This window comes from Microcaecilia unicolor, chromosome 2 (genome assembly GCF_901765095.1).
Source record: "Microcaecilia unicolor chromosome 2, aMicUni1.1, whole genome shotgun sequence".
Taxonomy (NCBI): Eukaryota; Metazoa; Chordata; class Amphibia; order Gymnophiona; family Siphonopidae; genus Microcaecilia; species Microcaecilia unicolor.
This window is the reverse complement of record NC_044032.1, coordinates 67,453,810-67,471,387: the sequence shown is the minus strand read 5'-3', so window position 1 is coordinate 67,471,387 and position 17,578 is coordinate 67,453,810. Positions and strand designations below refer to the sequence as shown.

At 45.5% G+C, this 17,578-nt stretch overlaps 1 protein-coding gene across 2 annotated transcripts in view; it reads right to left on the bottom strand.

Moving 5' to 3' along the window:
- TARS1 (threonyl-tRNA synthetase 1) overlaps positions 1–17,578 on the bottom strand; it is a 110,663-nt gene that overhangs the window by 78,310 nt on the left and 14,775 nt on the right. For both annotated transcript variants that reach the window (XM_030193010.1, XM_030193009.1), the window contains exons 3-5: positions 15,322–15,512; positions 2,727–2,850; positions 1,213–1,334 (exon numbers count right to left, since the gene is read on the bottom strand). In XM_030193010.1, coding sequence (XP_030048870.1) covers positions 1,213–1,334; positions 2,727–2,850; positions 15,322–15,512 — 437 coding nt within the window. The remainder of the gene's footprint in view (positions 1–1,212; positions 1,335–2,726; positions 2,851–15,321; positions 15,513–17,578) is intronic.

The window sequence follows — 17,578 nt, the reverse complement described above, 5'->3', positions numbered from 1 at the left end:
CTCTTCATATTCTTTCCATTTCTGCACACAAGATGGTCCTGACACCTCTGTGTGCATGATGGTTCACCCAACAGCAACAAATAATAAATTTGGATTTTTACCCTGCCTTTTCAAATGAGCAAGGTAGCTGACAGAATTACTAGTAATTCAGGTGCCATCAGTCCCCGCCCAAAAGAGTTCATAATCTAAGTGAGTGGTGATGATAGCATTAATTGGGAGCAAATTATGTTCCCTCCCCAGGGAAACCTAGCTAAAATAAAGTTGACTAAAGCAACCAGTTTTGCAGGTCAGATCAGTTTTGATGTTTTCACCAAGTATTTGATTTTCTTTTCATTTTCAAAATGCCCAAATCTTGAATGAAAATATAGAAGTAATATAATTTCAATTCATTTTCAAAGATTTTCTATCTGCTTTTGTCAATCTCCTACTCATATCGTGCTTCAAAGCAAGTGCTAATCCTTAGGAAACAGCATCCTTCACTTCAAATGGGAATAGCAATTCCTGTGCGGCAAATGAAAGGAAGCACATTCAATTCCTATGGGCTTCCTCTCATTTATCGCACAGGAATCGCTAGTGCGGCTTTGTAAAAGAAGCCCAAAATGAAGGAAAAGCTGCCTAAATGTAAAAAAAAAACCCCACATACGTTTAGGGGTCATTTCCCTTACATGGGTCTTTCCTCTGCACTAAGGCCATTTTTAAAGCAGCCAGAAAATGGCCGATTTTCAATTTTCCAAATTAATGGCCACGTGCACAGCCATTACCAAAAATTAGTGCATGAACCCTTACTGCCACTTATTTTATAGGCAGTAAGGGTTCAAACGCTAGTCCCATGTTACTCAGTTAACACATGACAATGTAGATGCACTAACTGATTAGCAAAGAAACAACCCCCCCCACCCCCCCCCCCCCAGACATACCCCCTCTCCCTGAAACTTTTAGTGCATGGTTTGCATGTGCATATTTGGAACTTACCATGGGGTACCTCAGCACATCCCGCAGTAAGCCCTTTTAAGCTGCAGTAAGCATGCGCTAGTGCTTCCCGCAGCTTAGTAAAAGGAGCCCTTAAGTAAGGGAAAATTAGCAGGACCAGTCTTTTGCATACTACATTTACTCGATATTTCCTTGAATGCTGCCCGAAGGGGGGAGGTTGAAGTTGGAGAAGGAGACTTTGCAACTTGAAAAACCATAAGCTTGAAGCTCTCTTGAGCTTACCCATCGTCAAAGTGCATGTCGTAATAAAAGCCATTCTCTATTGGTGGACCATAGCATAAGCAACCTCCATAGATGCGCTCCATGGCTTCACCCATTATGTGTGCACTCGAGTGCCAGTAAACCTGTACCAATACAATGAGAAAAATCAACAGCTCAGCTTCACGACAGGTTTTCTGTTCTGACAATCCATCACTAATAATCTATTTTCTAAACAAAAAGGTTACTTCTCAAGTGGGTAGCCCCAAAGTATCTTATTTTCTTTTCATATGAAAATCAAATCTAATTCATTCAAGAAAACAGAGGTGCTTTAATTCATAATTTCATGTTTTCAGACATATTAATATTAGGCATGCTGGCTAGCTTCATGACTCAGGAACAGTGATGTGTACTTCAATGCATGATAACTGCATTCAGTTTGTAAGCCTAGCTTCTGCTTTACAGGTTAGTTGGTGCCGTAAATGCTACAAAGACAACATTTACAAGGAAGAAGGGAAGGATTCCTTATCAGTCAACAGGGACATTTATGGACCACAAAGAATGTGTATAGACAGGATCAGAGGGAAGGAGAAGGAAATAATGGGAAAAACTCTGAGATAGCAAATAAAAGCTCATGGTACTCTAGTCTCAATGGAAACCAGTTTCATGACAGCCGGGAGCCCAAAATGCTGCAAGAAAAAACTGATTGCCCAAAACAAACTAAAAAAAATAGACCACACTTCACAGTCAAAAGAACAAAAGGTTCAGCTGGTCCACACAGTCCTCCGCTCTGATATTAGAGGACTCCACTCGATATATGGATTTCTCTCTCCCTCACCCACCAAGATCCCTTTGTATCTATCCCATGTAAGCTTCAATGCTGCCACGAAAATCACTGTTCATGCCATTGTCACCCACCCAGTCTCAGACCCATTATCAGCAAGCTAAGCGAGTTAAGCATAGTGACTGAACCAGTTAGAACTCCAACTGTGGCAGTATGCAAGTTTCTGAAAGGGAAATGGAAGGGAAATGGGACTTGATATACCGCCTTTCCGTGGTATTTTTGCAACTACATTCAAAGCGGTTTACATATATACAGGTACTTATTTTGTACCTGGGGCAATGGAGGATTAAGTGACTTGCCCACAGCTGTAGTGGGAATCGAACCCAGTTCCCCAGGATCAAAGTCCGCTGCACTAACCACTAGGCTACTCCTCCAATCAATTCAGCAATTAATTTAAAAAGCTTGTTTTGTGGGTCGGAGCTTGGAGTGGGTCGTGCTTGTTCTAACGTATTAAGGAGTCAACAGTATACTGTGATCCTACTCAGATGAGGAATGGTCTCTAAAATCTTAACATCTTTCCCCCACCTCCCCCCCCCCCCAAAAAAAAAAAAAAACACCACACTTGAATGCAAAAATCAAGATAATTTGGAAGCTAAATTGAATTTTCAGTGCCCCTAGTGCCAAAACAAGAGTATATAAGTGTGTGTCAAAATTCCCTTTTGCAAGTACACCCAAAAATCTAATCAGCACTTACCGCTTGAGCCTCATCATCGTCGAACTTGAGCAGCTCTAAGGTGCAGTCCTCCTCTAGTGGTCGGTCAAGGTCCCAAACCACTTTGTTAACTTTAGCCACGACAGTGTTATCAGCCAGACCCTGACTGTGATTTAAAACAAATTTTGATTAAACTGCTCCCACCGTGTTTAACAAACAGCTCATTTAATGCAGAATTAAACTTCTTCCCTGTGATGAGGCCATGGGAAGCTACAGCCACACTTTTGGCCCATTCCTTTCATGCCAGAAAGGGGCATAAATAGCTATGCACTCTCTAGCTGTTAAGGCAAGGGTTCTTATCCAGTGATGCCTGGACCCACAAGAGGTGCAGAAAAAGGTCAAACGGGATGTAGAGAAGGGATCTAAAATCAGAGGAAGTGTATTCAAACTTTCTACACAGAGTGAAGGTAGTTATTAGGACATTTATTGGCAGGGGCATAGGCAGAAGTCCATTTTGGTGGGGAGGGGCACACATTTCCTCTTATCTCTTATTTCCCTCCCCCAGCAACTGTTAAATCCTGCCTTTACTGGTTGGGTGCCTAAGCCCCGCCAGCTGAAGTTTGCTGCCTGAGCCCCATCCTGTGCTGCCTGAGAAGTGAAGAGGTCGGCGGCATACTTCAGCCACTGAACCGGCTGAAATGAACATGGGTGGGGATTCCAGCTGATACATGCCGCCTACTTCTTTGCTACTTAGGGCGCATGGTGGGGGGTGGGAGCTTGGGCAGTAGACCAGCCATTCCATGGGTGTCACCATTTTGGAGAGGGCCTGAGACTGAAGTAAGAGGGCCCCTCCATGGATATGTCACTGTTTATTGGTCGTATAACTGTGAACTACTGTAATTTTAGCAATATTTAGCTGTTAGCATTCTTAGCAACTAACAGTGATATATGAAAATGTCAGTGGTCACTAGCAGGCACATGGTTTTGGAAGGGAGTGTGAGAGTTTCACTTATCAGTTAAAGGGGTGCTGGGACAAAAGAAGCCCTATGTTAAGGTCTAGATTGTAAATCCATGCCAGATTCCTAAGTGCTGGAAACAAGGCTGAGAAGAAAAAAATATATATATGGCAACTGACCACTTATCCCCACATTCATCACCCTGCTCTCTTGCACTATCAGTCTCTCTTCTAAGTCAGCCTATCCCTCCCTCCCCTCCCAACAAACCATCCCGTCCTTCCCAAACCTCAACTAAACCAGCCAACTCTTCCCAAACCTGTCAAGCACCCTGTCTCTTCCTTCTCAAAGAGATAAATCAGCCCACTGTCCTTCAAGCAGCCACTCAGCTTGCACCCTACACTCCCCAGGAGACAGCTAATTCATTCCCCACCCAAGCAGTCAGACGATTCCACCTCCCCTCCCAACTTGTCAACCTAAAGCAGACTGCTAGTCACTTCCAACTAGCTCTACACCTGCAGTCCTCCTCCACTACCCTGAACAGTTGATAGGTTCTGGCACCACATGGATCTTGCTGCGCTTGAGAAACATGGTGCCAAAGTATCAGCTGTTTTGGGAAGTTGCATTAAGGCTTACGTTAGAGTGATGTGCCAATGGCTTAAAACATGGCTTCTAGCACAAGCTTAACGCACAATTTTTGCTCACTGATGCAGTATGCAGATTATATGCAAATAGGACCTGTACAAAACTTGTGTGCTAATCAGGGATAGCACACAGAACTCATGCACACAAGGCTCTGTGCTAGTGTTGTGTGCACCTCTGGACAGAAAAATATATTAGAATAGCATTCCAGCACGTATGCAGATATGTGCTGTGTATAATATTTGTGCAGATACACAGATGTGTGCTGATGATTTCCTTCTGCTCAGAGTTGTGCACAGCTGTAGCACATACTTTGTTGATGAGTCCAGTGTGTCTAATTGGATTTCTCTTTTGTTTTTATTTTTGAACACAACTTGTAACCTAGTCCTTTCTGTGCCTTTCTCCCAACTCAGTCTATCCCGCACTTTCTTTGATTGTACACAGCATAGATGGAAAAAATAATTCTTACTATTAGTCCCAACAGATCAATCCAGAGACTTGTGGGTTGTGTCCGTCTACCAGCAGGTGGAGATAGAGAGAACCTCCGAGGTTTGCTAATTGTGGACCTGTGCAGCCAAGTAAACCTCTCAGTATGAACGATACCAAAGCAGTGGAATGGAAACAATAGAAAACTTTCCTGACATTGTCAGACCAAATGCCCAACACCACTTCCAAATGTATTTGTTTTTATTATTTAATCAAACAAAGGAACATTCAGAACAACGAAACCCGAAAAAAACAACCGAAACAAAACCGCAGACAGTAAATCCAGGGGAGGCCTCTGGATTGATCTGTTGGGACTAATGGAAAGAAAGTTATCAGGTAAGAATTAATTTTTCCTTCCATAGCGTCCCACAGATCAATCCAGAGACATGTGGGATGTACCCAAGCAGTCCTCAAGTAGGGTGGGACAACCCCAACCCGGCAGAAATCACAGACGAGCCAAACACTGCATCCTGCTGAGCTGCCACATCCACCCGATAATGACGAGTGAATGTGTGGACTGAAGTCCATGTAGCGGCTCTGCAGATATCTCCAGAGAAACCAAATGGGACTCTGCATAGGAGGAAGCTTGAGCTCGCGTAGAATGAGCACGAATTTGCACAGGGGCTTGCTTGCCCAATGCCACGTAGGCCGAAGTGATGGGTTCCCGCACCCAATGGGCTATGGTGGCCTTGAAAGCCATATGACCCTTCTTACTGCCTCCAAAAAGGACGAAGAGATGGTCAGAAAGACGAAATTCATTCGTCACCTCCAAATACCTGAGAAGAGCCCATCTCACGTTGAGGCAGCGAAGAGCCCGGAATTGCTCGGGGTAATCTTCCTGGTGAAAAGTCGGCAAATGAAGAGACTGCCCCAAATGGAAATGAGAAACCACCTTGGGCAAAAACAAAGAAACTGTCCTAATCGATACCCCTGCCTCCGTAAAACGCAGGAAGGGGTCTCTGCAAGAAAGAGCCTGCAACTCTGAAATTCTCCGAGCTGAAGTAATGGCTACTAGGAAAATCACCTTCAAGGTAAGATCCTTAACAGTAATCCCCGATAAGGGTTCGAAAGGAGGACGCTGAAGCACATTGAGAACTAGATTAAGGTTCCAGGATGGCAGAACTGGCACGTGCGGAGGACGCAACCAAATTATGCCCCTCAAAAAAACGAACCACATCCGGGTGGGAGGCGGACGCCCCCTGAAGCCGGCCTCTAAAGCATGTCAGAGCTGCCACCTGCACCTTAACAGAACTCAACAAGAGTGATTTCTGTACACCCTCCTGAAGAAACGCGAGGATAACAGATACCGAAGCCGCTGACAATCCCGAACTCACACACCACGAATCGAAGGTACGCCACACCCTAGCATAATCTATCGAGGTGGATCTTTCCAAGCCTGAAACATCGTAGAGATAACCGCATCCGGATACCCTTTCCTTCTCAACTTCGCCCTTTCAAGGGCCAGGCCGTAAGAACAAAGGGGGAGGGATCCTCCATTATGACTGGTCCCTGCAGCAAGAGACCATCCCACACCTGGAGCCGGAGACAACGATCGAACAGGAGTCTGACCATATCTGCGTACCAGGGACATCTGGGCCAATCCAGGGCCACTCGACCAGGATGACTGACCATATCTGCGTACCAGGGACATCTGGGCCACCAGGATCACTCGACCAGGATGACTGGCAATGCGAGTCAGTAACCTGCCCACCATAGGCCACAGGGGAAAGGCATATAGAGCAGGCTCCTGGGCCAAGGTTGTAGAAGAGCATTGATGCCTTCTGAGCCCAGCTCTCTTCCCCTGCTGAAGAAACGGGGAACCTTCGCATTGAATGCGGTGGCCATTAAGTGCATCACCGGCAGCCCCCAACAGGCAGCTATCTGATCGAAGGCCAGGGGGAGAGTGTCCACTCCCCGGCTCCAACTGGTGGCGACTGAGAAAGTCCGCTTACACATTGTGACCCCACTATATGAACCACCATCAAGACAGAAAGAGATGAGTCTCTGCCCAACGGCAGATCGGGGCCACCTCGCACGCTAGTGGTGCACTCCTAGTGCCCCCGACAGTTCACATAGGCGACTGCTGTCGCACTGTCTGAGAGAACTCGAACTGGGCAACCACGAAGAAGATACAGAAACTCCCGAAGGGCCAGATGAATCGCCTGCAACTCCAAGCGGTTGATGGAACAAGACACATCCATCGAGGTCCAAATGCCCTGGGTCGTCTGCTGGAGGCAATAAGCCCCCCCAACCAGACAGCAACACATCCGTGGTCACGATCTTCCATTCCGGAGTTTGCAGAGGAATGCCCGACACCAGATTCTTTTGAATGAACCACCAGTGCATGATTGTGTGCAGACGGGTCGAACATGGCACCCGAACCTCGTAATCCTCCGAGAGAGGAGACCAACGGGCTCAGAAGGTGCCACTACAGGGGGCGCATGTGAGCTCTGGTCCACTTTACGACGTCCAAGGTGGAGGCCATGGAACCCAGAACTTATACATAGTCCCAAACCCTGCAACTGCGGTGCTCGAGCCGACAGAAGAGAAACTATCCCTGTTCGGGTATCGAAGCACACTCCCAAGTATTCCAGCGTCTTGGAGGGCATAAGGCTGCACTTTGGGAAGTTGATCACCCAACCAAGCGATTGAAGCAACCCGACCACTCTATCGGTTGCCCGTTGACTCTCCTCGAAAGAAGACACCTGCACAAGCCAGTCGTCTAGATAAAGATGGACTTGAATCCCTTCCTTTCTGAGACAGGCTGCCACTACGACAAGGACCTTGAAAAAAGTCCGAGGTGCTGTGGCTAGGCCGAAGGGCATTGCTTTGAATTGAAAATGACGGCCGAGCACTGCAAAGTGAAGAAAACGCCTGTGGGGAGGCCAAATTGGAATGTGTAAATAAGCCTCTGAGATCGAGAGACGTCAAAAACTTCCCTGGCTGTACAGCTGCGATCACCAAGCGGAGGGTTTCTATGCGGAAATGCTGGACCTGTAAGAACCTGTTGACACACTTGAGATCTAGGACGGGTCGCCAAGAGCTGCCATTTTTGGCACCACAAAATAAATTGAGTATTGACTGCACCCTCTTTCTGCTGGGAGTACAGGCTGGACAGCTCCCAGTCGTTGTAAGTTGAGGAGGGTGTGACGAACTGCCCGCACCTTGGCGGGATATTTGCAAGATTTCAGAAACGAGTCTACTACTGGACGAGCCAATTCCAACTTGTAGCTGTCTCTGATAACCTCCAAGACCCATCCGTCGGATGTTACCCTGGTCCACTTCACCAGGAATAGGGACAGCCTGCCCCCAATAACTGGCTGGAGATGGACCAGGGCCCCATCATTGGGCGGACCTGGCTGCGGGTTGGTTTCTCTTATCGGAAAGGAAGGCCTGCCTGTCACCATGAAAGGGCTGAGGTCTCTGAGAAGACCTTGCCCTCTGAAAAGAGGCCCCGCGACCTGGACGGTAATAACGTGTATCCCTAAACTTAGGTCTAGGTCCCGCCAGTCGCACAAATTTGGACCTATCCTCCGGGAGGCGCTGGCCCTTACAGTCACTGAGGTCCTTCACAATCTGTTCTAGGTCTGTCCCAAACAAAAGCTTTCCCCTAAAAGGAAGCCTTGCCAGCCGTGACTTAGAGGCCATGTCTGCAGCCCAATGTCGCAACCACAGCCAGCAACGCGCGGTGACCACTAGGGAAACCTCCTTCGCCGAAGCCCTCAAAAGATCATAAAGAAGATCCGCAAGGAAGGCTAAACCGGACTCTAAGGTCGGCAAAACAGCCATGAGGTCCTCCGGAGAGGAGGCTTTCTGTACCCACGATAAGCATGCCCGTGCCGCACAGGAGCCACAAACTGAAGCTTGCAGGGAAAGGGCCGCTACTACAAAGGACAGCTTCAAGCAAGTCTTCAACTTACGATCCTGAGGGTCCTTGAGTGCCATGCCACCCTTCACAGGGAGAGTGGTTTTCTTAGTGACCGCTGTGATTAATGAATCCACCGTAGGAACCTTCAGCAAGTCTAAGTCAGCAGCAGGCAGCGCGTAAAGACGCAACATAGCTCTAGCAACCTTAAGCCCACTGTCCTGCGTATCCCATTGCGCCGAAATAAGGATTTTCATGGCCTCATGCACATAAAAAAAACGAGGTGGGCATTTGGTGCCAGACATAATAGAGGGCACCGGACCTGTTCCCCCTGACGATTCAGCGGGTGAAATGGCCAAAACGTCAAAAGCCCTAATAATCAGGGAAGGAAGCTCTTCCCTGCGAAAAAGGCGGGCAGCCGTCGGGTCATCCCCTTCCCTCAGAAGGCAGGGTGACCTCATCTGCCAAATCCAATGATTCTGAGGGACAGCCCAAAGACAAAACCAGGCCATCTGTGTCAGATAGCTCCTCGGGATCCAAAATCGCCCCCGGAGACGTTTTGGTAGGAAAGACTGAAAGGCTGCAGCAACCTAAGTTTGCTGAGGAACAGACAGAGCTGTCTAAAGAGAAGTTCCTGACTTTTTCAGAAGAAAGCATTGTGCATTAATAAAACAAAATCCGGGGAAAAAGGAACTGAAAGGGACTCCCCTGCTCCCTCTAAATTGCTTTCCTCCATCGGAGCCTGTGCTACAGAGGAGCGCTGTGCCTCCTGTCAACTGCCACATGCCGAGCTGGTTGTGCCTGAGAGGAAAAAATGGCGCCAACCGACGCGAGCTGTACTAATTGCCCCGAGGAAACCGCCGAAACTATCCCTCGTACTTCCGACTCACCGGACGCCTGAGGGGAACCCCCGTCGCGCTGAACACCCGCTGTGGGCTGACGGTGGCACAACATATTCCCCCAACCCTGCTCTCCGGCCCCCAAACCGGGAGCAGCACTTAGCTGCATCAGAAAGCACTGACAAGCTCCACAAACACCTGCCCCTCAAACAGACTCGGCAGCCCGTCTAGCTTCTCCATATGATTAAACAAAAACGAAGTCTCTTAAAGAGACGCTTAGTTTTTTTTTTTTTAATATACTCGGGAGAGAAAAGCAACACCCGATCAGGCCCACAGCCCTGGGCGACGGAGGAAAGGTTGGGGGAGACCGGGAGGGACCTGGCACCACCAGGTGTACACCAGAAGCTACAAACAGCCACTCAACCCCTGACTGAGTCAAACTAGGCCCAAAGGACACCAGTAGCCAGATCAAACCAGAGCTGCACAGAGATGTCCCTCCACCTGCTAGATAGAGAGAATACTGAGGTTTACTTGGCTGCACATGTCCACATACAGCAAACATCGGAGGTTCTATCTCCACCTGCTGGTAGAGGGACACAACCCACAAGTCTCTGGATTGATCTGTGGGACGCTATGGGAAATACTGTTTAAAGGCAATATATCAAATCCACTAGACCATAGACCAACTGAACCTTCTCTCTATACTGATATACTTTCCTTCAGCCGTGGAGGACTAGCTGTGAGTGGTAAAGATCTATTCCATGAGCTATTGCTCATCATGGATTCTGGGCTGTGTTTCTGCAAGTGTCTTCGTGTGATGCCAGTCTTGATCTGCCACGCAGGTGTGGTCCCTGCTGCATTCCCTCTTTTTGGTGCACGTTCTCTGTATTAACTGTCACACAGTGCCTGTTTTCTTCTGTGCCTTGTTTCTCTTCTGTGCTTGGGTACAGTCTTATGTTGCCTGCACTGGAAAGTCATGTGCTGTTTGTGTTCCCCAATTACTGGTCTATTTTGCTACTGGACTGTTTCTTTTGGCTGTATGACCTCTGTGTTCCTTACTAAGTGGTTCTGCATTCCTTCCTTTTACACTGAGAAGCATGAAGAAAGTTTCCCATAGGACAGTGGTTTCCAAACCTTTTAAAGAAAAAAGGAATGATTTTTTTTTTTTTTTTTTGGGGGGGCGGGGGGGGGGGGGGGGGGAGATATGATTCTGACATTTGGTGTAAAAACAAAGGGGTGATGATGATGCCTTTTTGTTGGATGCTACACGTGAAACAATCATTGCATCCTCAAGTTCATAAACAACTGTCCTTTTCTCTCAGTCTCATATGGAAATTCTGATGCTCCACTCCAGGGAACAGGAATACAGTAGGGGGCCTAGAGACCAAGGCCAGATCCCAGCTTCCATCAAGGGCCCTTTGCCTGAACCTTTGTTAACTCCAAGAAACAGCAAAAAAAAAAAAAAAAAAAAAGTTCTTTCTGGTCTTTTTGGCTCACTTTCGGGCTTCCGACCAAGAACTCAACACGCAGTACAGTACCACTATGAGTGTTAGTTTGGCAGATACATAAGCATTTTTCCCCTATTGAATATGCCCCTCCCAGTCAATGGTGTGACTGTCCTCAGTCAGAGGCCATGCATCAGACCTTTCTTCTGGAACCATAGGCCTCTAAAAACTCAGTCACCCCTACCGTTAAGCAAGGATTGTAAATGCTACCTCTGCAGCATCTCCAGCCCATCCTACACCAACATCAAACTTAGGATTAACCTGTTCTGTTTTCTCTCCAAATAAAGAAATGCTGTTAAACTTCTGATGTCCACTATGTTTGTGATAGGCCTATTAGAGTGTTATGTGTGTCTCCCTCTAAGCACAGAAGTTTGGGTGTGTAGAGGGTAGGCCCCAACAGTTTACTTGAAAGACACTGAGAAATGCATTCCCTGACCGCATATTTTCATGGTGAAGTCAGAAGATCTTTCTAGACCAACACTTCAATGTCCTTGGTGGCATACTCTCAATACCCAAGTTTTGCTACACGCACTCTGCTACTAAACTCCTGAGGCAGGCACAATCAGCTCAAACACAGTGTCGTGTCAAGTCTTTAAGCTACCATCAATAAAGAGAGAGTTTACCCAACTCTTGAGTGTCTCTTCATCCAATTTCGAAGAGCCATTATCCATTTCCCACTTCCTCCTTTCAAACCTTTTTTAAACCCAGATACAGTAACTGCTGATACTACATCCTCCGGCAACGAGTCAGAACCTAATTATTCGCTGAGTGAAAAATATTTCCTCCTGTTCATTTTAAAAGTAGTATCATGTAACTTCATTGTGTCCCCTAGTCTTTGTACTTTCTGAAAGAGTAAAAAAAAAAAAAATCAATTTGTGCTTACCTATTCTATACCATTCAATAATTTGTCGACCTCTATAATATCCACCCTCAGCCATCTCTTTTCCAAACTGATGAGTTCTAACCTTTTTAGCCCTTCCTTGTATGAGAAGAGTTCCATTCCCTTTATCACTTTGGCCGCCCTTCTTTGAACCTTTTCTAATTCTGCTATATCTTTTTTTAAGATACGGTGACTAAATTGGCACACAATACTCACGGTGTGGTCGCACCATGGCGCGATACAGAAGCATTACAATATTCTTTGTCTTATTTTCTATCCCTTTCCTAGCATTCTATTTGCTTTTTTGGCTGTCGATACACACTGGGCAGAAGATTTCAGTGTATTTTCCACAATGACACCTAGATCTTTTTCTTGGGTGCTGATTCCTAGGGTAGAACCTAGCATCAAATAACTATGATTTGGATTATTCTTCCCAATCTGCATGACTTTGCATTTTTCCACTAGGAGTGGCCTAGTGGTTAGAGTGGTGGACTTTGGTCCTGGGGAACTGGGTTCGATTCCCACTGCAGGCACAAGCAGCTCCTTGTGACTCTGGGCAAGTCACTTAACCCTCCATTGCCCCAGGTACAAATAAGTACCTAAGCCGCATTGAGCCTGCCATGAGGGGGTACAAATAAAAATAAAAAAAAATCTGTCATTTGGATGCCCAGTCTTCCAGTTTCTTAAGGTCATCCTGCAATTTTTCACAATCTGCATGTGTTTTAACAACTTTGATTAGTTTTGCGTCGTCTGCAAATTTAATCACTTTGCTCGTCTTTCCCATTTCCAGATCATTAAAAACAAGTTGAACAGCCCTGGTCCCAATACAGATCCCTGGGGCACTCCACTATTCACCCTCCTCCACTGAGAGAATTGGCCATTTAACCTTACCCTCTGTTTTCTATCCATCAACCAGTTCCTAATCCAAAACAGAATATTGCCTCCTATCTCATAACTAATTTTTTCAGGAGTCTCTCATGAGGAACTTTGTCAAACGCTTTCTGAAAATCTAGATATAATAGACCAACTGTCTCACCTTTATCCACATGTTTTTCACACATACAAAGGAATGAAGCCAATTGGTGAGGCAAGACTTCTCTTGGCCGAATTCATGTTGCCTCTATCCCATTAAACCCATGTTTGTCTGCATGTTCAGTGATTTTATTCTTTATAATCGTTTCCACTTTTGGCCTGGCACAAACGACAGACTTGCCCCTCTGTAATTTTGCGGATTACACCTGGATCCCTTTTTAAAAATAGGAGTTACACTGGCTACACTCTAATCTTCAGGTACTACTGGCAATTTTGTTGACAGGTTGCAGATCACTAACAGCAGATCTGCAATTTCAAAATTTGAATTTTTTTCAGCGTATACCATCCGGTGTAATTTCGCGGATTACACCTGGATCCCTTTTTAAAAATAGGAGTTGTTGACAGGTTGCAGATCACTAACAGCAGATCTGCAATTTCAAAATTTGAGTTTTTTTTTTAGCATATACCATCCGGTCCAAGTGATTTACTACTCTTTAATCTGTTGATTTGGCCCAGTACATCTTGCACGTTTACAGAGATTTCTTTCAGTTCCTCTGCATCATCAGCCTTGAAAACCATCTCTGGTACAAGTATATCTCTTACATTCTCTTCAGTAAAGGCCATGGTAAAGAATTCATTCAGCCTCTTTGCTATGGCCCTGTCCTCCCTGAATGTCCCTTTTACTCCTTGATCATCTAACGGTCCCACAGATTCCCCCACAGGCTTTCTGCATGGAAATCGTTTTGCTTGGGAGAGCCAAATAAATTGAGCATTGCTCCCCTATTTCCCTAGTTGCTTATGCTGTGTGGAACAAAAACTTGGTAGGGTCATTGCCCCCTGTGGCCCACCCCATTCCACAGCCTGTGGTGTGGAAGAAAGAGATGCCTCGGACATGGGACTAATGGTTTCTCTGCTGCTGATGTGCCTCTTAGCAACAATTCACCAGGACCAGGGCAGTTCAGAAAGCAGGATGTATGCACCGTTCCTTCTAAGCTGAGAAGAAGTCCTCCAACTGTATTACTGCCAGTGGGTGTGGGTGTGTGTGTGGGGGGGGGGGTGCTTCAGTACTGTGTTTTCAATCGCTAGGGACAGACACCTAGAGCCCTGGAACAGTGGATGTGTGGCTGTCCTGCAGTACTGCTTTTTTTCTCTCCCTCAACCCTTTGCCCTGTATGTCCTTTGCCCTGTATCCCCACCTTAGTAATTCCCTTCTTATTTGTCCTGTTTGTCTGTCCTAATTAGATTGTAAGCTCTGTTGAGCAGAGACTGTCTCTTCATGTTCAAGTGTACAGTGTTGCGTTCGTCTAGTAGCACTATAGAAATGATAAGTAGTAGTAGTAGTAGCTATATCTGAAAAAGATATTACTATGAGTTTTTGCCTCCAAGGCAAGTTTCTCTTCATTTTCTCTTTTGGCCTTCTTTATCAATGCTTTGCACCTAACTCGACAGTCCTTATACGTTTCTTCATTTGGAACTTTTTTCCCGAATTCTAAAAAATATTCTTTTGGCTCTAATAGAGACTCTTTCATGTCTACTTTTAGCCATGCTAGCTGTTTGCTCTTCTTTCCACCTTTGTTAATACATGGAATACAACTGGTCTGGGTTTCCACAATGGTATTTTTAAATAATGCCCATGCCCAATTTAAAGTCTTCAGCTTTTTTTAAAACATGTTTCTCATTTTAACAGCTGAAATGGGATAGAAAAAAACGAAAAGTAATCTGGTGGGGCAGATTCCCAGGCTCTTCAGTGGTAGGATAAAAGAAAACCAATTCATTTTTTCTCCACTAGGAAGGAATGGAGGGTGTTTAAAACAACAAGATGTCTGAATTTATTCCTAGCTTGAGCCAGAATAAATTTACTTGGGCTACAGGTACTTTAGTGAGCTGAATTAAACCTATGTATATAGTAAGTATCTATCTTATGTCCGCTTAGTAAGTTTATTGTTGCTGTTTTGTAACCCAAATTTTATTCCATGTTGAAATAAGTGGGATATAAATGCTGGGAATAGAACAGTGGTTTCCAAACCTTGTCCTGGAGGCACCTCAGTCAGTCAGGTTTTCAGGATATCCACAATGAATATTCATGACAAAGATTTGTACGCAGTAGCAACAGTGCATGCAAATCTCTCTCATCAGTATTCATTGTGGATATCATGAAAAGCTGACTAGCTGGGGTGCCTCTAGAACCAGGTTTGGGAACCACTGGAACAGAAGCAGAGCCAAAAGTAGCTTCACCCGATAATAGAGAATATGGCCAATGCTGAAAATAATCTCCTTTGAGGCCAGGGGTTTTCAACCCAGTCCTCCGGCACACACGCAACCAGTCAGGATTTTCCAAGCAGTCCCATGACTAAGTGGTTTTTAATACTGGGTGACTCCTACGGGATAAACATATTTGAAACAAAGGTACTATCTGAAGTAAAAGTTGATCCTACCTGATTCCGCAAGCAATCTGATACGGTGTGGTCTTCCAGGACTCGGCATCGATCTGCTTACCATCGGGCAAAATCACTTTAATAGCTTTGCTCTCTTTTGCAGCTCTCTCTGCCAGAAGGTCATCATGTTCTGCTTTCAGCTTATTGTAAATCTCTAGACGCTCTGCAATATATGCAGGCCAAGGATTTAACTGTGGAACAGATTAAGGTGGACAAGATTTTTTTTTTTGTATGCATAATTTAAATTACATCATGAAAAAAAAATCTACTCTACCAAAAGGAGGTGGTATTTTAGTCTATATCCCAGGGTGTGTGTGGCATCAGCTGAAGAAAGAGATTTATTCTGTTTTGGAGAAAAATAACTATTCAAATCATTCAGATTAACCATTTCCCCCCACCCTCCACACACAAACCCTACTGAAACACAATCATATTTACATTGTAATAATCATTAAAGCACTGAAGATGCCTGGAACGCTGAAGTATCTTTGTTCTACAGCACCCGAAAGTTCAAAAACTTTAGTTTTTTTGGGGGGTTTTTTTTTTAGTTTTAACTAAAAAACTAAAGTTTGAACTTCAAGGTGCTGTAATCCAAAAACAAAAAAAGTACATCCAAGGCACAATACTACCAGAAATAAATTTGGTGGCCACTTAGCTGGGTAAGTAAACAAAGTCTTTCTTCTTATCCAAGGAAAGTACAGAAAATCACTCTGAGCTCCAACTGGTTGATGTACATGGTTTGTTCTTGGGGTGTCCACCGTTCTTGTGTCTGAAGGCTGAGCAGGGGAGTGCCCCAGCAGAAGCATCTTTGATTATGGCAAATCAAAGTGGTGGAGACTGAAATGGACACCCCTTGCTGAGATTGTAGGGTTGATGCCACCACTGCAGAAGTGTTTGAGAGGCTCTGCGAGAGGGATTGTTTTAAAAAGAGGTTGGAGCTTCTAGTTCCAGTGGCATTTGAGGTACCAGTGTTCTCCCCAAGACTTTCAGAATGGGCACACCAACTGGCTAATTTTACTGACCTCCCATCTAATTTAACAGAAAATTTTATAATACTGCACAGTACTCCCCTGCCCCCATCCAACTACTCCTTCATGCCACCTGGATGGCAAAAACTTATGAGAACACTGAGGTGCCACTGCAACAGTTGCATGTGCGGAGAGGCATTTTTGATTTGACATCTAAGTTTGACTTTGGACATTTTGCTCAAAACATCCAGAATCCGAATAGCAAATACAGCCATTTTCAAAACAGCAGTCCTTCTTTTTGAAAATGGCCACTTGCTAAATGTTTTTGTGCTCTGTGTGTTTAACTTTTTGGTCCATTTCAAAAAAAAAAAGTCCAAGTGAAAAACGCACAAAATCAAGCCACTAGAATGTAGGAGCCGCCAACATTCTTAGTAGACTGGCCACACAGACATCCCAGAAGAGCAGTGGGGCACACTAGGGGGCACTACAGTGGACTTCACCTAAAGACTCCCAGTTACACATCTCACCGTTGCTTCCTTATATTGTACAGTGAGCCCTCCAAAACCCACCAAAAACCTACTATACCCAACTGTACACCACTACTATAGCCCTTATGGCTGCAGATGTCATCAATACAACAGTACAGTAGTAGGTACAGTAGGTTTTTGGTGTGGCTTTTTTTTTTTTTTTACATTTGTACCCCGCGCTTTCCCACTCATGGCAGGCTCAATGCGGCTTACATGGGGCAATGGAGGGTTAAGTGACTTGCCCAGAGTCACAAGGAGCTGCCTGTGCCGGGAATCGAACTCAGTTCCTCAGTTCCCCAGGACCAAAGTCCACCACCCTAACCACTAGGCCACTCACTTTTGGAGGGCTCACTTTCCACCACAAATTTAACTGTTAGAATGGATTATGGGCCTGGGTTCATTCTCCATAGTGCACTACAGCAGGGACCTACTTGCTGCTTTAATAGGCCTGGCTATAACATCTGACACTGTCATAGAGGCTGATATGTACTGTTTCTTTTACATCATTGAGGGTGGGAGGGGGTCAGTGACTACTGGGGAAGTAAGGGGGGGTCATTCCTTTATTCCTTCAGTGGTCATCTGGCCATTTAGGGCACTTTTTGTGGCTTAGTCGTTATTAAAACAGGCCTAGCACAAACTGTCTTAGTTTTAGTCACGGACATTTTTTGGGGGGGGGGGGGGGGGAATCATTCCTTTATTCCTTCAGTGGTCATCTGGTTATTTAGGGCTCTTTTTTGTGACTTAGTCCTTATTAAAACAGGC